This window comes from Channa argus, chromosome 17, assembly GCF_033026475.1.
Source record: "Channa argus isolate prfri chromosome 17, Channa argus male v1.0, whole genome shotgun sequence".
NCBI lineage: Eukaryota > Metazoa > Chordata > Actinopteri > Anabantiformes > Channidae > Channa > Channa argus.
Genome location: NC_090213.1, coordinates 13197371 through 13220220, shown reverse-complemented (window position 1 = coordinate 13220220; position 22850 = coordinate 13197371). Strand labels below are relative to the sequence as shown.

Below are 22850 nucleotides of genomic sequence, written 5' to 3'. Positions count from 1 at the left end.
ACACCAGACTGTTGATGGAAAAGAAATCAGTTTTGTGTTGTAATTCCTGATTAGGTGGGTTTAGCAACAAGTGGGAATTTGTCATGGTGAAATTAGTGTGACTAAAACTTAATTTTAGTTTCCACAGAGCACTAGATGTGATTTATAGGTGTCATAAGTGTAATTGCACCATCATTTATGTTTTGTATGACACCACCATGACTTATATTTTCACCACACTTAATCTGATGCACTGGCAGAGGAATGATAAAACAAAAGGATTTATTTAGCTCTCAATTTGTTTTCATCACGCAATTGCACTTAATGCCTTTTAACTTGAAGTCATTCCGCTTCAGAGGGTTTTCATCCTTTGTTAGTTGGTATGATTCTTGTCTGTTGACCAATAGTGTGTGTTACAGTTCAAGAAAATTGTAAGTGAGCATCTCGGCAAGAGAGCATAAACCAAATTCAGAGGAGAAGTCATCCTTGCATGGGAAAGGGATGCTTTCTTTGTTGAGAACCAGCCAGAGAAAACCCTGCCTGGGCCCAAAGGAGCAACTGGGGAAAGTACTGAGTCATAAAAAGCACATACACAAAGTACACAGCCATCTCAGCAGTCCTGACCATTTGGTTTGATTGGTTTTATTAACAGTGCTGTCTAGACATAGTGCAGTACCCAAGGGGTTATGCGTTAGGTATTGACCCAGGCTGCTGCTCACACGCTACGTAAGGTGACGTAAAAATGGCTTTTACTTGGCCTCTGAGGGGATCGCCAGGACAGTGACACCAGGAAAAAGTCCCGCTGCTAATTTCCCTGCAGAAAAGAAGACCCCCTGCACGTTTCACCGGAAATTAATGAAAAGAGAGAACAAAAGGTGAAGGCGACGGTTGGTCAGACCATAGAGAAAAATGCGTAAAGCATAAATAAAGGTGCAGTGATGAATGATGACCCAAGAACCATGAAACACACCAGTTAACGAACAATACAGCACTTTACTGAGAATTGTTTGCACAGTAACTAATTACAATCACAAAAGTTTTAAGAAAATAAAGTGAAAGCTCTCATGATAAGTGAGAAGTTCTCTGAAAGTTATTTTTGGAAGAATGCTGCTGTTGAACTGTGCTGGAGGACTGTATGTAGATTAAGCAAGCTGCAGGCAGCTAAGCCAAGCCGGCCAGCTGCTCTTTTTGTTAAGCTGCCTGTCACTTAACTTAGCAAAAACCAGTGGGAAATAGCTGGAAGGTAGCAAAATCCAAATGAAAACCTTGGTTGTTGTGTGGATTAAACAAACAAGATCGGCCGTAACATATTCATTTATGAGTTTCACAGGTGCTAGTACATTCTGGTAAATTTCTGTGAGATAATTCCCTTCATCACTATAAATGTAGGTACATTCTTTTTTTCTTTTTTTCTTTTTTTACACAAAAGATTCAGTAAATTGTAAACAAGTGAACACGGTTCCACATATAATGGTATACTGGCCCAACATTTTCCATTCTCATGTGTTTCTTAGTTTGTCTGTTGCTAAACAATATGGACTAAGGGTCATTCCTCTTTTAGATGGAACTCCAACGTAAATATTTATTCAGTCTATTAATTAAATTGCTGTTTCCTGTGAATGATTCTCTCCCATAAGATGCCTAAAACAATGTCAGTGGGAGCAACAGGACAGGATAATGTAACCATACACACATGCGCGCACAAGAAATAAACTTTAATCAAACCTAAAAGCACAAAATATGCAGTTAAACTAATAAACCAGAAATCATTGGTCCATTTACAACCAACCTTTATTTCTGGCTGAGGACCATTTGTAATCAGCTCACGGTTCATTTATGTGGGGATGTAGCTTAACTTCAAAATTCATTGCCATCGCACCACAAATCATTTACAGCTTTCTGTACCACACCCTGAAACAGCATGTCGGCATGCAGGGGAGATTAGATCTTTTAACGGAAAACACCATTTTTCAGTGCCAAAAAGCAAAAATAGCTTCTTTAATCTTTATTGTGATCATCAGGGGGTTCCACATCTGCACAGATATGTTGTAAGTTTTCATGATAAATGATAAGACAATTTTTCCGGAAGTTTCTCTGTTAACAGCAGTGCCCGTGATTAGCGTTTTGGCACACAGTTCACATGTTGCAGGTAGCATATGTGTATAGGATTGGATTCATGCAGCTATTCACAAATGTCAGTGCTCCAACAAGGTTCCAGCTGTCCATACAAAGCTTAAAGAGGCCCTCGTTCTTCTGTGAAACAGCTACAACACCAAGCACGTTTATGGTGTGATTTGGCAGCCACAGGACAAAGAAGGTCAGGATAATACTGGTGGACAGTCTGGTTGTCCGTGGAAGTTTGAAAAGAGACAACTTGCGAACCTTTCTCGCAATACAGATGTATGCAAAAGTTACAACAAAAAGGGAAAGAAATCCAACTAATGACTCTATTAGCAGCAGAGCCTCTAGCTGGGTATCAAGAATGTACTGAGGGCGGCAGTGTGTTCCTTGCTGATTTTGGGTCAGCTGTGAAACTATTAACATAGGTATGGACAGGATCATTGAAACCAGCCAGAGCAGAACCAGCAGCCTATTTTGCTTTCTTTGATCTAAACACCTGTGCATGTATACCACCTTCAGATAACGCTGGACACTAAGTGATGTCACGGTAAGCAGGCTGCTATAAATGCTGCAATACACAAGATATGAAATGAGCTTACAGGCCACTAGGCTGAAGATCCAGTTCCAGAGAAAATCATAAATCCATAGGGGCAGGGTAACCAAGCAGAGCAGGTCTGACACGGCCAAATTCAGCATCAAATTCTGGCTTAGACTGGACAGATGCAACCACTTGGATTTGAGGAGGATCACAGCGATATTCCCAGGAACTCCCAGCAGGAAGCAGAGGGACAGAATTATGGCAGGTACCAAAGCACTAGCCTCCCAGGCAACAGGAGGTGCAGGAGACGAGGAGATGTTCACAGTGTCCACAGTGGAGTTGATTTGCTCCATGCTGCCAGCAGAAAAGCAGAATCTTCAACTGCATGAAGTATGAAGTAGATAAAGCAGATGTTCCACTGTGACATGTCAAAGAGGAACAAGTCAATCATATTTGTTAATTATAAACCTGAATATCTACATGCACTGCAGCATATTTATTTTTGGACACAATGTTTTCCCAGACATTGATAAATAAAATAATTTTCTGACGTTCATTACTTTATCCTTTGTTAATTTATGATTATTATCTCATTGCTGGCTGTCCAGTCATTGCTCTAAAACCTTTTTCTTAAATTATCTCACATGGTTTTCATCAGCAGAGTTTTGAATGTCTGTTTTTGCGACACTTTAGGGACTTTCCAACCATGTATTGCTGAGAATTATGTTTTAGCTTGGAAACAGCAACTGATGACTTCTTGTGACTTTTGCGAGGGTCAGAAAAAAAGCCCCTGTAACAAAACAATGGAGCAACCTCAATCTGTTGCTGACGACCATGAGACTCAAAGCGCCACAAAGTTCTCAAGCTGGTGTTCGTGAGAGCAAAAGGGGGACTTTAAATCTTAGTTAGTTTTAAATTCTGAAGTGATTTTAAAAAAACAACAACTGTAAATTCTGCAACACAATGACAAATGGAGCAACTTCATCTGTCAGTGTAAAGTCGATCTTACTCGTTTCCTTTGATCCAACTGTTTGATCCACTCCAGAGATGGTTGTATGACGAACACTGAACATTTATTGAATTCCACGTTTCTCAACTGAGCCGATTCTAAAATGCACGTTTACGAATAGTAACTTCACAAAGACGTTCACAAATCAAGACGTAAGAAACCGTGTGCCTCCACAGCTACACACTGAACCTTTCACTTCTACCTTGTAGTCCGTTCTTTCTGTCAGGTCTAATAGCCCCAATAGCTGTGTCTGTTCTTTCCAAAAGCTGAGCTCGTACAAACCTTCGATATACATAGTTTCTATGACAACTAGTTAACTTAATAGGTAAACTTCAAAGGCAGCTATATGACGTCATTAATTGTCATCATTAGCTTATACAATCAGTGAGATAAGAGCACGCTTTGTGTGTCGGTTTTGTGCTCTTATCTTACACTCGAAGAAAGCATTAAACCAAAATACATTCGTTTTGTGTGTGTGTGTGTGTGTGTGTGTGTGTTCCTGCCTGCGTCTGGACACACTTGACACCTGACAGACAGTATGTGAACCTACATCTGCATACAGTAGAACAGGACAAACCTCCCCTTGTTGCGCCTTGTGTACATATATTTGCATTTGAGCACCTCTGCTCTGTGCATAATAAAACACATTTATTGAACGCAGAGAAAAAAAAACACCCCAAAATTGTCTCCACGTGGCTCCACTTCTGACCACGATCAAAAACTTCATTTATACTCGCACCCTCCTGGCTGGCTCCCCCCTTGTGCCTGTCTGGTCGTCACTTTTTTTTCATCAGAGTGGGATGTTGATTTCTATCCCTGCTGCACGCAGCATCTACTTTGTGTTTAGTTAGGAAATGATGGAGCCCAGTCTGCTGGAAGCTGTGAAATAGAGAGGAATTTAAATTAATGAGCGAAAGAACTAAAAGCGGTTGGGATGTTTTTGAGTGTTTGCAGGTAGGAACTATTTATTTGTATTACTTGCGTCTCTTGACGCTTCAGTATCACGTTTGCATAGACTATCCTTTCAAAATAAGATCAAATACTTATCTTACTATTTACATTAGCTATGTTTTCTCTGCATCTGCTTTAAACCAGCACTATCTTCATGTTTACAGTATTCTGATTGACTTAATGTTTCTTCACAAGTCTGTGAATAGGTTAATAAAATCCCAGACTGCATTCATTTGTTAATATTCTGTCAAAAATGTTCTTTGTACCTCTAAATTACAGTTAAAGTTGCCTTTAGCATGTGATAAATGTGGCATTCTATGTATTTTATTAACATATAGCAGTAATATTCATTTAATTAAAGCTGTTGTCAGTGTAAAAAAAAAAATGACAGCACCAACTGCGCTGGTCAGTGAATTGTGAAAGTGAGTCTGTGCGCCATCTAGTGGCCAATTATTATAGGTAAGAAAATACATGCTACTTACTGCTCAAGGTTGTTAAAAACCTGAGATGTGGTCTGGAACAATTTCATTTTGTTCATCTGATAGTTTACATTGTCATTTATTTCATTAGGATGGGCCTCAAACACATCCTGTGTCTGCTGCTTTCTGCAACTGCCCTGACTGTGTTTGGTAAAGACGGGGACAATGTGGCATACAGGTGGACCAGGCAGAGCCTCCCACTCATGCTGGACACTCACACACAGCTATTAAACACCCCTTTATTCAGAGCACAGGCGGAGGGTGAGGAGAAAGAAGGCTTAAAGTCACTCTGTGGGATAGAGTGCCAAAGCAGCCTGCTACCTATCGACCAAACTGAGCAAGAGAGGATTCTGGGATATGAGACAATGTACGAGAATGGCACACGCACACATACAGATATCATGTTGCAGGGATTTAACAAGTCATCTACAGGTATACCTGCAAACGTGGCAACAAACACTCGCAGGAAACGACAAGTTTATGGAGCAGATGGACGCTTCGTGATTTCTGACTCACATTTTATCACCAACTACCCGTTCTCTGCTGCAGTTCGTCTCTCCACCAACTGCTCTGGAGTCCTCATAGCTCCAAAACATGTGCTGACGGCAGCACGCTGCATCCACAGTGGAAGGGACTACCTAGTGAGTGCCAGAAAGCTTAAAGTCGGTGTGCTGAAGCTCAAAACTAAAAAAATAAAAGGGGGAAGGAAAAGAGGAGGGCGGCAAAGGGGTGGGAGGAAAGAAGAGGCAGAGGCAGCTAAGGAGAAAGGAGAGGAGCAGTTAATGGAGGATGGTGAGGAGCACAATAGCATAGATGGGGATGTAGTGGGAGGGAGAAACAGAGGCAAAAGTAGACGCAGGGGAAGAAGAGAGAAAAGTCATGTTGTAGCTGAACATGGAAGTAAAGATGAATTTGAGGGAAGAAGAAATGGGAAACGAAAAAGTCTCCACCGCGTTCGACGCAGCATTGAACCCAGAAAGCAGCCTGTGTTCCGCTGGACACGAGTCAAACAAATCCGAATCCCTCAAGGATGGATTCACACTGACCACACTGCCAACTCAGTTTCCTCCGACTACGACTACGCCCTCCTGGAGCTGAAACGACCCATCAAACAAAAGTACATGAAGCTCGGCGTGGCTCCCTTCACTGCTCCCCTGGCACGAATCCACTTCTCAGGCTTTGACTCTGACAAAGGCCTCCTGGACGGGCAGGGAGACGAGAAGGTGGTTTATAGGTTTTGCTCAGTGGCAAAAGAGTCTGATGACTTGATGTACCAGCACTGTGATGCAGAGCCCGGTGCTACAGGCGCAGGTGTCTACATGCGTCTGAGAAAGGAAACGGGAGATGCAGGCAGGAGAGGGAAGTTTCAGAGGAGGGTGATTGGTGTGTTCTCAGGCCACGAGTGGGTGGAGATGGAGGGAGGCGAACAGAGGGACTTCAATGTTGCAGTGAGGATCACTCCTCCTAAATATGCCCAGATCTGCCACTGGATTCACGGAGATCCAAGTCTCTGTAACGAGGTCTGAACTTACAAAGCAACAAATCGAAAAAAGAAAACACCTGTTGTCACTTTCTAAGAGACTAAAGGGTCAGGGCCGGTGTGTATAAAGTCTCTAAGAACTGGGGCTTCATAAACCGAGGTTCACAAAGAGTGTGACTATAGATGGATCTAAAACTCAGACTTAAGACAGGACTATCTTAAGTGACTTATTGCAGTTAACTTGAGATATTTCTGTTATGAATTGGTGCTTTATAAATATAATGAAATTGAATTGAACTTCAGGTAAAAGACATGGCTGACTGCTCAGCTCCCTTTACTCCAGCAAAATAACACCTGGAACAGTTGTGTTGATATTTCACTGAGATGGTTAGAGTGTCAACAAAGCTCTCCAGCTTTTATTTTATTACCATCCATTTTGTCAGTTTCTGTGACTGTTTGTTACCATGGAAACATGGGTTTTTGTGATATATTAATTAGCTTATGATATGGTGCCTAACTCTGTAGGCTTAAATAAGTCAATCTTTTTTTTTTCTAAGTTGCATTAGACTAATATAAGAACACATTTTTAGCATTTTAAATTCCTTTGTGAAACCAACCTCTGTTCTTAAGAATGCTCCTAAAGTTTGACTCAACAGTCACTAAATTTTTCATAAAACATACCTTCTAGATGCTTTGTAAAAAGAAACTAAAAGAAAAATCATAGTCCCTGACTGCAGCGATTTCAAAGTGTTAAAAAATAAAGACTATAATCATGCCCGCCCTTAAAAATACAGTAGCAGGTTTCTTCACCACAGCTTTACACACGTCATGTTTAAAACTGCCTGTCCTTCATTGTAACCATTGTAACATTGTAATGGCAATGCTTAAATATATTGCAGAATAAATCGAGTTGGACTAGAATATATACAATGAATTGCAGTGAGGCTGAATCCATCTTTTATGGACTTTATGGACTGGGACATATACATGCTTTACTAATTTGTTTGCTGCAACTGTGAAATCACTATGTCAAGTACAACACTGTAAAATGTCAGTAAAATACATGACAAACCCATTTTAAAAACCTGGAAGCGTACAAGACCACAATTTTATTCTGAGCAGCTTTATACACACTGGCCCAGGAGAGCTGATCTGACAGCAGCTCAGCTTGTCAGTGACAGTTTGTCAGGTCATATCAACAAACCTGATTGTGCAAAATTTCCCTTGGTCTGGATTTGTGGCCAATTCAGTCTTTTCCCACAGCATCTGGAGGTCATGAGAAATCACATCCAGGAATTTATGTTACTGTAAATACCTGAACATTTTATGTAATTATGTAGGGAGGAAATTGATTTCTCATGCAAGATGCAAGTTTAACTGGTAACAGCCTAGTCACCCTTGTTTATTTCATATGGGTCTACACCACATTTTTACTGTAGTTTGAGATGTTTAAAATGAGCAACAACGTCTTGCATTGCAATTTTGCCTGTTATTGAGCTTTAGGACTGCTATGACACACTGTTTTTAGAAAAAATATTAATGCTATCAAATACAAATATTAAATAAATAACGAGCTGAGAAAAGCAGACTAAGGATAAGTGATGAGCCACAAGGGTCATTTGGGTGAGTGTATTTGTCCTTTATTGCATCTCATTTGGAGTCACATGCAGGGTGGAGGTGAGGAAGGGAGGTCAATGCCATCCATTAAAACCCAAATGAAGAAACAGAATTAACACAGCCCTCGTAAGAATACTTAGCAAACAGTACTTATCCACATTGGTTTTTTAATGCGTCTTACTCATCTTTATTTTTCAGTAATGCCACAACGAATTAAGATACAGTCACTTTTGTAAATAAACAATACACAGAACATCCAGCGTATACTTGAGTGCTTTACAGTGAGTCCTCAGGACTTCCAGCGAAAGTACATAAACAAATGTACAAACCACTGTTGCGTCGCAAATGACCCAAACAGGACTGAGGCCACTTTCCAATCACATACACAAATGCTTCTCTGTATCTTTGATTTCCACCCAACAGTAATCCATGCTGTGTGGAAAACAGGACAAAGAAACAAACTATTTGAGGATATCAGAATGCATCCCTGTGTTGCATGCTACGATGCAGTATGACTCCACACCAGATGAGGGCGCAACAGTAAACCATTCAATACTGCCTCAAATTCCACATCAAGAGGAATCCACAAAGAAGAAGGGGGTTTGAGTCTACTTGCTGTTTTTTTTAACCATATAATTTGATGTAACTAAAAATATATGATACATTTTCCTTCCAAAATAAAGATTAAAGAAAATATGTATAATCTCTCATTTAAAAGTCTAAAATGCATATGTTAGTTTAAACACAGTTCACAAATTTTTGCATGTTCATTCAATCAAAAAAAACAAACAAAAAAAAAAAAAAAAAAAAAAAAAAAAACAATGAACACTATTTGATGTGTTCAATGATAAGTCCAGATTTGCAGTGCAAATTTCCAGTACCTTTTGATTAGGATTTATTCTTCAAAATCTTGAAGTAGACAGGTGAGAGGATGGACAGCATGGCAGATATAGGTACAACCAAGTTGTTAATGACATAAACATAGCTCAGTATCCTGGATGACAGTGGATAGAGGAGGGCAGGGGTGGGGTTTGGCCAGTGAAGTTACACACACTGAATACAGTCCACATTTAACAACGTAGTCCTTGTTTGGGAGATGCGCAAAGAAACCAACATATATCCACCATTCCAAGTAGCAGATATATGGAAATCCAGAATGGATCTAAATACACATTGAATTATTTTTTTGTTCATTTTTCAGAAGTATATTAAGTAAAGGTTAACACTGAATTATACACACACCCACACACACGTAAACTGAATTTCGTTTTTTTGTATCTAGGGTTCACATTCACAGTTGTGCTACAACATTAGATAGGAGGGCAGGTTATTTTAGGGGTCACGGCTGGTAGGAGTTTAGGGAGCAAAGATCATAGGTGTGATGGCTGATTGGCTGAAAGGCTGGGACATGACTGAGGGTAGGCAGTGGGGAATTGCAGACATCCACATCCACGGAGCTCCAGACACAATGACAAACCTAAGGAAAGAGGGAAGCAGAGAGAATAAATGAGACTTGATTAACACAAACAGTCCTAATTGAAATATGTTAGGTCTGATTTGGAAGACTGGGCATGTACCTCGGGTGTTTACAAATCAGTCTACATGAAATCCTTAATGTTGAGGTCATCCAGAGCGTTCCTGGGAGGGGGAGGCTTTCTGGGGCTCTGGGCCACTCCGGGAGACATCTGCAGACACATCTACTTTTAGCACAAAAACTCATTTTTTTTTTAGAACATGTGAAACTTATTATAAGTATTAAGGTATTACGAGTGTGTAAACCTCTGTATAATGAAATTAGGAATGAGTGTGTTACCGGTGCTCCAGTGGTTGCTCCGGTGGCAGGGAACCCTGGCCTCACCATGGGCATCATGGGAGCTCCACCACCTGGTGCCCCAGTCTTATACAGAGACAGAAAAGGAAGGAAAACAGATAATAAGACACAATGTTTCCCATCTGAAAGGAGTGAGGGCCACCTACAGGGGTCATTGTCCATCAGAGTCCAGTAATGTAATGACTGGTTAGGGGCATTACTGGACTGGACTGAACAGATGGTCTTACCCTGCTGAAGCTGGGGTGAGTCCCCATAAAAGAAGGGACACCCATGGATACGGTCTAAAGATGTGGAGTGGAGGGAGAGGAGGGTTTGGGATGTTACTGCACTACAGTACATATAAGACAGAGACAGAGACACTGCAAGACAGTATTCACACACATAAAACAAACAAATAACCACAGCACAACACAAAACCCAAATCTAACGTTATATACTTTGATAAAACATGCACAGGGCGCTAGGCAGGAGAGGGGAAGCTTGTTGCAGGCTTCTGATTCAAGTATAAAATCTGTTCTGGTCATAAAAACGACTTCACATCAATAAAAAGCTATGGGGTTAGTTATGAAGTGGAAACCACGCAGCTTGGTTGAACTCAATAACATTTAAAGAAAGTGTAAACTTAAAATATTAAGAAGCTGTTTCCAAGCAGCAGCCTCTTCACTCTTCACTTCATCACTCTCCAGCAGCTAATCTGAAAATATAGGAAACTGCCCGAATTTCTGCCATTGACCTATTTCTATCAATGCCTACCTGCAAACAGAACACCTACATTTCAAATAGGAAGTGCAGGTATTCTGACCTGGGCAATATTATACTGTGCACCGAACAATTATCCAGCAGCAACTTCGGTGGCTTGCTACAGGTTGAGTAAAGTGATCTGCTTCTATGCTTCACAACACCTCTCAGTTTCCTAGTTCTATGACTGGGCCTCGACACTGGAGAGTCAGATGAAGGCAATCCTTATGATTGCTGCTACTAGTGTCCCTAACCGTCGCTGCCATGCGGCTCCACTCCATGCTATAAGTCACAGACAACATTTACCATGGGAGCACCCCAACTGGGGGGAGCTACCTGAGGGGCTGCTGAGGATCCCATTGTGAGGGCTGGGACAAAAAAGAGAGAAAGAGAAGGAGAGAAACTGCAAAATCACTGTTTTCATTTACCAATGCATTATGAGCACACATGATTCAATACAATAAAGTTACAAAAAAGTGGAAATTTGTAGAATCACTGTCTTTCTGGGCATACAGACAAAACAGCCATACCACTCTCATGGCTTTGGAGGAAGACCCAGGAGGTGACCAGAAGCAGAGAGAAACAGCTGTCTCTGTCTCATCTCCAAACACCCTCCGACACCTCATCAAAGCCCACTAATAAATGTATTGCATGCTTTATACGTAATCAAACTTCACTTTGGTAGTGCTTACATGTGTTAGCTTGCAAACAGTAAAGTAGAGTATCTCAAACCACTAACCACTAAGACAAACTGACCTGATGGTGGTTGTATAAGAAATGTAAAAAGGATATTTTTTGAATTCAGCCTTAATCTATATACTAGCATTTCATAGAAATGCACCCAATAGTTATTGGGATAGTTCAGTCTGGAGCAAAGTGGTGGAACAATCCACCAACAGACAGGCATTACCATAAGCTTTAGAGGTGCTCAGAGGCGTATTTTACATATTTGGAGAAAACCAAGCCAGCTGTTTCCCCCTGTATGTTGTGCAAAGCTAATGAGAGTAGTACTGATTTTCTAATCATACACTTGGAAAGAAAGAAAACTTAACACTTTGCTAAACAGTTCCCGTAAATAAATATCTATGATATTGATTGGTTTAGTTATTCTGAATGACTACTTACTACTTGCCATGTTGGCCATGGATGTATCAACATCACCTGCCTGAGGGGTACCAATGGGCTTCATTACCTCCCCTAGTCCATCAAATACTACAGGAAGGGAGGGGAGGAACGGGGCAAGGGTGGAAAGAGGATGGAAATATTAGCATCTGTTACTGCAGGCTATACCCACACGACTCAGTAGCCTCCTTACTACATGACAGCCAATAGATATCTCCATGGCAACAGAGAGAGGATAGGATTATTGAACTACTATGGAGACTAGGTTGATATAAATACATATGAGGTATCATCTATAGGAAATGAGGAAAGAGCCAATTATAGTGTATTAACAGCATGATAAATAGACAGTGAGTATTTAATATAGACACCTGCAACAGGAGATAAAGTATCTGTCGAGTCAGCATTTTACTAGTGTAGTTATTTGTAATCTGGGCATAAGAAAGTTTAAATACAAAATAACAGATGTGGGACAACTAGAAATACTGTAGTTGTGCATCTTACCATCAAAACAACATTAGTCAAGAATACAATTTTAGTTCTTTCTATAATTTATTTCAAGGTTTTTAATGTATGTGTGTGACTGCTGCAGACATTATGAGAAAAGCAAAGCACGGCAGCTAAAATGAAAACTGCTACAGAAACACTACATAATATGCTAACTGCACTGCACATGCATTTTTGTAACCATTAAGCACCTGGTGGTAGAAGAGACAGTGCAGCTGAGCTTGTCTTGTGCCACTGCAATGCAGAGGTGCACTGTGGGAAATTAGCGTGCTAAAGAACAAGGAAACTCACCCAATCAAATGGCAGGAAGCAAGCAATGAGCCAGCCCAAGAGCCAGATGGAGAGGAGCAAGAAAGAGAGAAATAGAGAGAGAGAGAGAAGGAAGTATAAAAGGCCCAGATGCCAGAGAGAGAAAAATGCAATGAGCTTTTAAAGGAGCGTGTGACAGTGTAACCATTAGAGGTAATTGAGTAAACGATATAAAGAGAGTGGGGAGAAAGAGTCAAGCCTTACAGCAGTAATATTCAGACCATCAGTTACATAACATGAAGACTAATGGCATAGGACAGGAGGTGATGAGAAGCCAGGTGAGCTGGGCAAATGTTGCCATGGTAACAGTTGCTGCAGTCACCAGTTGCACAGTCATGAAAAGTGGTAAAGATTGGAGTATTTCAACCAAAGTACTAAGCAATGAGGTGCTGCATGACCACATGAGTACAAACCCTGACACTGAATCAATAACACTTTAGTTTACAATACACGGAATCTGTGATTAATGTGGATGAGTAATTAATAACCAAAAGTTAATCGAAACAGTGAGTGTTAAATCTATAGCCAAAGAGCACTGAACTGTTTAGCTTTTGTAAACTACATGTATGATGGCAATAAAGTTGCTCTAAAGCACATGATATTAGGACAATACCAAAGGTATCATGCATTACCTATGAATTAACAATAGCCACAATAACATATGATTACGAGACAAAAGGGCCCTGGGCACAGACATGTTAAAACCCTCCACACCTCTCCGACACAGCAAGATAGTTCATGTTTAAATTACACAGACACTCTGCACAATTACACTACAAAAGTACAGCACACTGCACAAAATAATCATTATTAACAACCTGACATATTTTATTTTTTGCCTTTCAGCTGAACCATTCTGCTGGCAAATAGCTTTAAATAGCTTTACTAACACTTTTATAAAATGTTAGTCTAGTCTCAATGTGCTGTGCAGATCTGAAATGAAGGAGAATTCAAACCAAAGCAAATATTGAATTGGATTCACTTGGCAGATACTCGTTTTCATTAACATTTAGTCATTTGGCAGGTGCTTCTGTCCATTGTGGCATAGAAGCGAGGCACAAAGTAAGTAAATAGCTGAGTCAGCTAGGACACTAAACCGGTTTAGGAGCACTGTGACTTTCCAAACCCTGACCCTGTGGCCCATCCTGGTCTGTGCCCAATAGGCCCAGTAATAATGCATCCATAGCTGCAGTACAATGTGTTTCAATGAAATGGTAATATCACTGTGATGTCTGTAACATGTTGGTTTCACCTCATCTTTTCACATCTGCATGCATTTCATTTCATACCTGACATGAGCTCTGCACCGGTGGAAGCAGCAGCAGCTGGGGCATCTCCTCCTGTGGACTCTGCCAGGTCAACCCAAAGTATAGCAAACCATACCATGTCAAGCCAAAGCAGGGTGAGCCATTTCCATCGCAGCATAAGGGCAAAGAATGGGTAATAATCAGCTTTCGACTTCACACTGCTAATACCAAGAAAAATGTTTAGAGTTAGACAGACAGCTGAAAGGATAAATAGACAGCTTAGTTTAGTTGTGTGTCATTCAACTGCGAAACAAACACACACGCACAACACATTTTGTAATAAACTGAATTAAAGTCACATTAAATCTAAACCACATCGTAAGTATTTGCTTCTGATCTTTCCATAGTCAACCCACATAGAAAGAACCATTATTCTTCTTTCCATGATATTTATCTGATACTTAATCTGATAACACACAATTATGTATTTAATGGACAACGAAAAGTATAATATGCAACAACATTACTAGCCAGAAGTTACACCCATTAACAAAATCAGATGGTGTCAATATCAATGTTTTCACTTTATGGCCTTCTCAGATTCAACTCCTCTTCTTTGATGAGGCTTTCATGAGCAGGAGGGTGGGGGAGTGAGAGCAGGCAGTCATGTGCAGTTACCCACCACCAAACAGGTTCATGATGGCTCCAGTGTCAATTTTAGGAGGGGGTGCAGAGGAGAGGATGGGGGCAGGGGAGATGAACAAATCCGCTGGGGAGGGCAAGGTAAAGATGATGTTTAGAGCCTTAATATGCTCACACAAATACACACCAACTATTGACTTTGATTCATTGTTATGCACATTTATCGGCCGTGGACGCAGAGCATGCTGGAACAGAAAAGAGGTAAGAGTGATTTTGTAAACGTTTAGAGAGCTCAATGGCTTTTAGCTGACCCATAAGAGGGTAATCTCATTTCCTGTTTTTTATGTCAAATCAGAGCAACAGACAAAGCTAAAGAACAGACTCGGCAAAACAGGAAATGAGAGTAGGAGCACACAAGATGGCAGACTGGGTGCAATAGGGTACCTGCTGTAAACAAATCAACACTTGGAGTGGGATCTGCTTTGGTGAAGCTTGTTTCTGGAATGGAATCAAAGAGATCTGCAAGCATGTGCGTGCCAAAAACAGGATTATTAAACTCTAAAATGGCTATATGCTCACACACAGCAGCCAAGTATAAAAGACCATCAATATGTGCACATTACCCTAATCTAACCAATGAGAATGGCTATAGGAAAGGTGAGGAGAAGGGATGAGAAGAGAGGATAACAGGCAGATGAGAGCCAGGAGGATGTCTATCAATAGGCCAAGACAGTGATGTTAATACAAGATCACACATGTTTCTAACATTTACCGCTAAAAAGGTCAGTCGCAGGTTTGGTGGTGCTGGGGGATATGGGAGCTGAAATGGTTGCAGTGGTTGTGATGGTGCTGGATGCGGAGGCAAACGCCAGAGAAGGGGAAGGGGAGGGACAGGGCCGGGGCACCACAGAGCTAAAACAGGGATCCAGTGAACTACCCAGATTATTATTCTCCGCCGTCATCATGGTGAAAAGGTCTAGGCCTGAAGCGGCTGCGTTGGTGTTACCACTGGAGGGAGCGAATGGGTCTTTGGGGAAGAAATAGGATGAGGGGTGAGGAAGACATATAACAAATGGAGAGGAAGGTTTTATATTAGACAATGACCTTAATACAAAACAGAGTAGATGGGTGCATCATTTAATGAGCATGGTGATTAAAAACTCTAAACATGAAAGGTGAGGAGGAAGGAATGAAAAGCAGCTGAGAGGAGTGATAATGTGCAGAGTTCCAAAATACTCCTGCTGTCAGTTGAAACAGTTTAAGTTAAAAATAGCATCTGTGGTGGGGAAAAAACAACAAACAACTAACATGACTATTTAACACCTTTGGAGCACATTAAAGGAACAAACTTAACTACAGCCATAACCACAGCAACTGCCACATGAAACCTTCTCCATGACAGAAAAAGCCCAAATTTAATGGCAAAATATAGGAGACAAGTAAGAGTATTGTCCTCAATCACCATGGTAACAATAATGACACCATCCAGACACCAGCAGTGAGGAATAATAAATATGTACGCCTACTTACCCTGTTCAAAGCCCGTTTTACAGAGGTGTTAAATCAACTATATGGTCATTTTGGTGAATGTTGTTTGTGCTGCTGTTGTTCAGCACTGCCTCATACAGAGAATTGTTCCTGTTATTTCTCGAAACGAAATACAAATAATGTGGTCTAAACGCCTGCAGCCCAACAGGATTGCAAACCACATCATCCAAACCAAAAAAACAGTTTTGCCAAAAGATCACCAATTTCATGAAGGAGAGATTTACTGAAAGACTGTTGTATTACAAGTCTTTGGTTTTATTTAGGTGGACTTACTGTAATAAACTAATAGCTGAGTGTACATCCCCACTCTCTCTCTCTCTCTCTCACACACACTCACACACACACACAGATAGACATTCAGTCACCCACCAGCTCCAGCACTAGTGGCTGGGGCAGACGTAGTTGCAGCCCCACCTTCTGCTGTTGCTGCAGAGGTCTCAGTTGTAGGAGCAGGTGTCGCAAAGGCATCTGAGGTTCATGCAAACCCCAGCAGAAGAGGAATCCACAGAGGCCGAAACAGATGAAGAAGTAAAGATGAAAAGATAAATAGTGGAGGAGAATAGAACATAGGGAAAGTAAAGTTAAGACTACAATATTTAAGTCAGAAAAATAACCAGTACAAAACACTTTCATCAATATTTGACATTAATGACTGACAGGTGAATGGACAAATGGCAATACAGATAGGAGGCACTACAGCAAGGATTCATCTACTGCACAAAAAACAGAATACGGCTGAAGTCTACAAGTGTTACAGCTGCCATTTATAGCTGTAGCCATGTGACATGGTTTGATAAAATTGCTTTTAACTGCGGCCAAAGAAAAGCATTTTTTCCATATCAAACAAGAGGCATGTGAATAATGAGGGTAACAGTATTTACAAGCTGACGGCAAGTATGTAGCTGTGCTTAATTACACTATGCAGAAATGTTGAATCTTTGTAGCCATCTGCAGTGTTTCTGTTGGAGATAATAACACTCTTTGTAAATTACCAGCTTTTCTGACCTGTTTTATATAGAGTCTGAAAGTATCCATTGTTAAAAAACTAAATAAGTAAAACAAATACTTGGTCAAATACTTAAAAAACAAAATCTACCAAATAAAGCCATGTGTAACGTATGTAAAACCAAGAGGTTAATAATTGACTTTCTTACTTACTAAAGATTGGATTAAAACATATTTATTATGAATGTTACTTTTTTAAATAGTTTTATTAGGCTTTGAGTTTATTTCATAATAGGATTCCCTTTTCAAAAGACACTTTTTATTATTTCTTTAATGCTGAGTAATAACCAACAATCCAGCTTTGCTATCCAGGTAATTTACAAATTCTCAATAAAATGAGGGATTATTATGTTGGGAATAAATTTTCAATTTTTTGAGATAAACAAGTGCTCGATTTTTTTAGGTACATAAGAAGTTTGGCTGGGAAACCGAGGGGGTGGAGATTGTCAACAACATCACTACCATGAAATAAATGGTCTTTTGAAAAGGGCCTATTTCCAAAAATTAAAAAATAAATACTTTTACAATAACTTAACAATTATTTGTTAAATTAAAGATTTACCTAATTCACCATAACAATTTGCATTATATAATTATTTATCATGTAAATAAATGTTGGGTGCACTATAATTGTGACACAGTTGATAGCAGAAAATGATGGAGGTGTGAATCAGTATATTAGAAAGGCTGTGTCCAAAATCGCTCTTGGTTTCTATCCAGTGCACTACATTCACTGTTTGCTAACACTAATTGTGTAACAGTATCAGCTGCATAGAGCCCTGAATAAAGTCACAATAGAACAGCTTCCACACAATGTACACAGTGCTATGCTCCTCACTTAAAAAATGAAACAATTTCTGGCTCTACAGTGTTTAGTGACGGTGAACAATGAGGATGATTAATAACCCAGCTTAGCTTCCTCAGTCCTAATTTACTGCTCACTGATGAGTAAAGTGTAAAAACAACAAATGAGAAAAGTGATTTTGGACACAGTTCAAATCATGTCATTTAAACCTTACTATGAGCAGCCAAGTGGGCCAAAACGTTCACGCCAACCTCCATCTTGAAAGCCGTCTTAGTCGGCAATCTCAGGACTTTCTGACCAATACAATATCTCCCCTTGGTAGAAAGAACTGTCAAAGAAGTGTCAAATAATGGGTTCAGAAATGGCTATACAACCACCATTACTGGGAGGCTAGGGGAGATCAATTATATAATTTTTTAAACTTTTAAAATTAGTAATTACATTTGAAAGAGATATGTATTTAGACCTAATTTAACTTGCAAATGAACAGCTATTAATATGCAGCTGAAACAACAGTAGCCTAACTTAAGTACTCAGCTGGTTTAATTAGCTATTTTAGCAGCTGCAACAGCACAACACCAAACAACAAATGACCAATATCTTGCACTGCTGCATGAATGCACTCCAGTTAATCTTATGGAAACCATTCCCATCCTTCCCAATCTGCCAACATGACGTAAGCGAAGCATACAACCTGACTGTTTCTGATAATGTAATTTTTCTTTTTTGCAGCATAAAGACAATGTCAAGTCTTGTCTAAATATGTATTTGGACATGCATGTATGTGTTATCATATTGTGTGATTGTTTTAGGTTTGAGCTTCCCAGAGTGATTCTTCCTTAGAGAACTTTCTGGAAGCCCACTGACCTCCCAACAGATCCATATTGGCGGTGCCAGGGGAGGTGGCGGCTGCTGTGCTAGTGGGAGGAGCTAGAGAGACTCCGGATTCTGCCGCTGCAGGAGTAGGTGCTGCTGCTGCAGGGGAGGGGGTGGGCTCTGCCGTGAGGGTGGGTTCTGATAGCAAGGAATCGCCCATTTCTGCGAGTGCCAATGGGTTTTTTGAAATCCCCAAAGAAAGGTATCAAATTAAACCCCCAAAAAGTAACAAATAAAAAATGATCAAGTCACCATTTAGGAAAACAGTGAAGAAAAATCATTCATGAACAAAGGTCCAATTCAAATCAAACCCCAATCAAGTCATATAGAATTGACAGACCAAAGCAAAAATCCAAATTTTAGCAAAATAAAGTTCCAAAATTATCCAACACCGTTCATTCACAATCAACAAATAAAAATCAGCAACCAAAATAGCCCCCATTGAAAACCAAAAACAGACAATGGAGAATGTGGAGGGAGGGGAGAGAGAAAGCAGAGAGAAACAAAGACACTACTCAGACTAAAGAGAACAGCTTGAGGAGACAAACAGGAACTACCTGACATTGGTGCAGTAAATCTATGAGGAAATCTGTCTCACATTGTTTCCAGGTTAACTCAATTACAGATTAGAGTTCATTGAGAAAGTTGATGACATATCACTAATAGGATGAGTAAAAAAACTACACAAAACTAGTCTGTAGACTGTGGGTGAAGTAAGGAAGAGAGCAACACTCACCTGATCCAAGAAGGTCTATGGAAGCAGAAAAGAGGGGAAAAGGAAAAAGATACAAGCTCGAGTATTTTTTTATGATCTCAAAAAAGAAGTAGAAATTAACCTATTGCAAATGAAAACCTGTCTATTCCAATGCCTTACTTATTGTTTCACCATTCACAGATATGATGGCACAATTTAATGAAATCAGGCTTTTTTTAGACAGGAAAGAGAGGGACTTACCACCCCAAGATGTGGGGGCAGCTGACGGTGCTGAAGGACCTGAGGATGACAGTGGGTCCAGGTCCAACAAAGAACTGCAGAATACAAAAGATGAGAGTTACATTTGATCCATAAGCCTCTGCACAGATTAAAACCCACAACTAAATAAGGAGTTAAATATAGTGATACTCCAAACTCTGCAAACTGATTACCTGTCTGCATAATCTAATCATTTACACTGGTGCTACAAAGTTTCAAATTTCAAATTCAAATTTATTGCTAAGAAATTTATAACAGAAAGAAAGAAAGACACGTGCAGATTTATAAGAATATTCAGAGCATTAAGAGAATACACAGGTTAGAAAGGTAACAGAACACAGTCACTCACTCTTCAGCTGGTTCAGGAGCAGCAGCTGCTGCTCCGGCACCGCTCTCCCCAGGAGGAGGTTGCAGTGTGGGAACGGCGTTTGAAGATTTGGCTGGAGTCGATGTTGGAGACACATTGTTTGTTGGAGACCCCTGGAAGACAATCAAAGAAGCCCCTGTTCAGTGATGCTTCAGACTGAAAGACTTAAAAAAGTAAAAGTATTATTATTAATTGATTTACTTATTATTAGTAATTATTATTTAAAGTACTATTGAAAATATTTATCTCACCTTTGTTGGAGACCTGAAAATGGAAGAGCAGGAGAAACTGTTAGAGCTTTTGCTTTTAACAGGTAGATGATCCTGATTAAGCGTGACATTATTAGACAGATGTATTTTCAAAAATGATAAAGTCTTAACTCAAGAAACCAAATGAGAATGCACGTGACAGACCGCGTTAATTTCCAAATAAATACACTCTCCAAATTCCATGATAAGGAAAGAATAACAGAATCGTGTCAAGAAAAGTAATGTTTTAAATTTGAGCTAATGATCAATATAACTTTGGAACAAAACTCTTCATAATTTGTCATTGCACATCAGGATATGATAATACACATGAGGGGACTTGCAGTTTATCAAAACGGGTTCATTTCTCACATGTAATCACACCAGTACACACCACTCCACATGTGAATGCTCCTATGGTGCATAGAGGTTCTGTTCACATGGACATCACTGTGATTCACATGTGAATTTACATTTATCAGAGGGTGGAGGTTGGAGGGGCAAATACATCTGCAAAAGTTTCTAAGAAGATAGTAAACTCCAAACAAAACATACAGTATATGCTCACCCTTCACTGGTGATTCCAAGTGAACATAAAGGGGGATAGAAGAGAGGAAGGGTTAAAAGAAATGCTCAAAATGTAGCATCTGTTTTCAAGCTTTTTCACTGGCACCACTCATGGAAACAAAGAGGCAGCTCCTCAGCTCTCAGTCTCTTTTACTTTTGTTGTAATTTTTCTGTTTGGATGCTCAGGGTAAGAAACCAAAATAAAAGAATATTACTGAATTCTTACCCCTTCTTTCCACCCTTAACATCCTCCAGACCATTCATGTGTGTTTCCAGTGACTCCAGGATACTGCTGGGGGCCTAAAATAAAAGTAATCAATAAATAATCCTTAATTTACATTTTAAACAAAGTAAACCATTGAGGGAGCTTTGGAAAATCTTACTGTAAATACACATGCCTATACAAACACGCACACACATGTGAAGTTTTTTAGTCTGGGGTAAAAATTTAATTATGATCAGCATGCCAACACTTCATCCTGCAAGCAGGCACTCTGGCAGGGCACCCTTTGTTTCTGTGGTTACCGGTTCCTCGAGGGGTTTAAAGGGGCAGTCTTCATCATCTGAGTCTGCTAGGTCCACCACTACCCCAGGGTGGAGACACTGGGGTGGGGAGATGGTTGTGGGTGAGACATGGGTGTTTCTGTGTGTGTGTGTGTGTGTGTGTGTGTGCGTGTGTGCATGCATGCGTGCGTGCGTGTGTGTGTGAGGAGGGCTGGGTAACATTCAATTTATTCTTGGTCCCAATCTAACTTACATAGTTGATGTCTGGAATGTCATTTTTCTCAACTCCAACTGTCTGTTGAACAAATATAAAAATAAAAAATGTAAATAATCTGCATTACCCCGTTGCTTGGTGATGTGTCCATCAAATGTAATAAGGTTGTCCCTTACCTCGGCCAGCTTCATGAATTCACCAATCTTTGTCACCCTGGTCAGAAACCTCTTGTAGATCTCCAAGGCCTCCTTACAATCACTCTTCTTCATCTTAAAATATTTCTCTACAAAAAATGGTTTGCCGATTCAGACATTTCACCTTGAGCTGTGTTTTTTATCTGTGAGGTGCCAAGCAAGCAAAATCTGCAATGAAGGTGTTGACCATTCACTCACCTAATAGGTTGATGATTCCATCATTGTAGGATGCAAACAGTTTCACCAGGTCCTTGAATAGAAGCATAAATGCAGCATTGATAATCCCATTGTTAAGCTCCTTGGGATGAACCTGGGTGGAGAAAGAAAAGAGATGACAAGTAAAGTGAAAGAATAAAAAGTCTTTGTTCATCTAAGTAAAAATAAAAAAATAAAAATGCTGGACTCACATCAAACTCCAGGAGTGTGTCAATCTGAGTCTGCAGAACAGGCATGCCTTTTAACAGCTTCTCCGTTGTCATGGTCCTCATCACACCCTCAGCACTGAGGGGACACAGCCAGGAGAAGACTTAAAAGATTCACGTGAAGAAAACCATCAAAGTGACTGTAGGAGTTAGCGGGAGTTTTCTCTGTTTGTTCTGCTTTTGTTTTTTGGGGGGGGGGGGTTGTAGTTACTACAAAAAAAACCTTAATTTACCTTAATTTACTATAAAAGATAAGGTAAATTAAGAAATGTATGTATTATGATGGCCTCAGCCAGATTTGGGTTTTGCCTTTGTTCATGTGTGGTTGGTTGACTTTTCTGTGTTTTCCTTGTCTTCCAGGATGTCAGAGGGTGGAGCTGGGTTTTAGACATGCACCACAACTGTGTCAACTGTGTTGACATTCCTATAAAGGAAGCCTTACAGATCTGTTCACCCTTTTGAATCATGTTTGTCTTGTCTACATCTAGACACACTCTTTTCACACTACCCATCCAACACTGACTTGCTCACAAATTTAAATCTCTAGGCATTCAATT

At 40.1% G+C, this 22850-nt stretch overlaps 3 protein-coding genes across 15 annotated transcripts in view; 1 reads left to right on the top strand and 2 right to left on the bottom strand.

The window, feature by feature from the left end:
- Nucleotides 1-1092: 1092 nt before the first annotated feature.
- Nucleotides 1093-2997, bottom strand: LOC137102565 (leukotriene B4 receptor 1-like). The gene has a single exon (XM_067482209.1). The coding sequence runs from the start codon at nucleotides 2989-2991 to the stop codon at nucleotides 2116-2118; it is 876 nt and encodes a 291-aa protein (XP_067338310.1). The 5' UTR covers nucleotides 2992-2997; the 3' UTR covers nucleotides 1093-2115.
- A 1423-nt stretch (nucleotides 2998-4420) lies between these two features.
- Nucleotides 4421-7259, top strand: LOC137102905 (inactive serine protease 35-like). The gene is made up of 2 exons (XM_067482846.1): nucleotides 4421-4601; nucleotides 5169-7259. Exons 1-2 carry the CDS (start codon nucleotides 4582-4584, stop codon nucleotides 6601-6603), a joined length of 1455 nt encoding a protein of 484 aa, XP_067338947.1. The 5' UTR covers nucleotides 4421-4581; the 3' UTR covers nucleotides 6604-7259.
- Nucleotides 7260-8181: 922 nt separating this feature from the next.
- Nucleotides 8182-22850, bottom strand: part of LOC137102901 (clathrin coat assembly protein AP180-like) — a 30837-nt gene continuing 16168 nt past the window's right edge. The window contains exons 6-24 of one of the 13 annotated variants that reach the window (XM_067482843.1): nucleotides 22279-22372; nucleotides 22070-22181; nucleotides 21854-21960; nucleotides 21717-21758; nucleotides 21186-21259; nucleotides 20396-20408; nucleotides 20127-20257; nucleotides 19760-19833; nucleotides 19541-19555; nucleotides 18796-18966; nucleotides 16488-16586; nucleotides 15343-15597; nucleotides 14611-14697; nucleotides 13971-14030; nucleotides 11869-11955; nucleotides 11050-11111; nucleotides 9988-10071; nucleotides 9752-9859; nucleotides 8182-9651 (exon numbers count right to left, since the gene is read on the bottom strand). In XM_067482843.1, coding sequence (XP_067338944.1) covers nucleotides 9773-9859; nucleotides 9988-10071; nucleotides 11050-11111; nucleotides 11869-11955; nucleotides 13971-14030; nucleotides 14611-14697; nucleotides 15343-15597; nucleotides 16488-16586; nucleotides 18796-18966; nucleotides 19541-19555; nucleotides 19760-19833; nucleotides 20127-20257; nucleotides 20396-20408; nucleotides 21186-21259; nucleotides 21717-21758; nucleotides 21854-21960; nucleotides 22070-22181; nucleotides 22279-22372 — 1654 coding nt within the window. In that variant the 3' untranslated portion in view covers nucleotides 8182-9651; nucleotides 9752-9772. Of the gene's footprint in view, nucleotides 9652-9751; nucleotides 9860-9987; nucleotides 10072-10232; nucleotides 10287-11049; nucleotides 11112-11868; nucleotides 11956-13970; nucleotides 14031-14061; nucleotides 14698-15342; nucleotides 15598-16487; nucleotides 16587-18795; nucleotides 18967-19540; nucleotides 19556-19759; nucleotides 19834-20126; nucleotides 20258-20395; nucleotides 20409-21185; nucleotides 21260-21716; nucleotides 21759-21853; nucleotides 21961-22069; nucleotides 22182-22278; nucleotides 22373-22850 lie in introns of those variants that run through there. The other 12 variants (XM_067482831.1, XM_067482832.1, XM_067482833.1 and 9 more) reach the window with 12 other exon arrangements.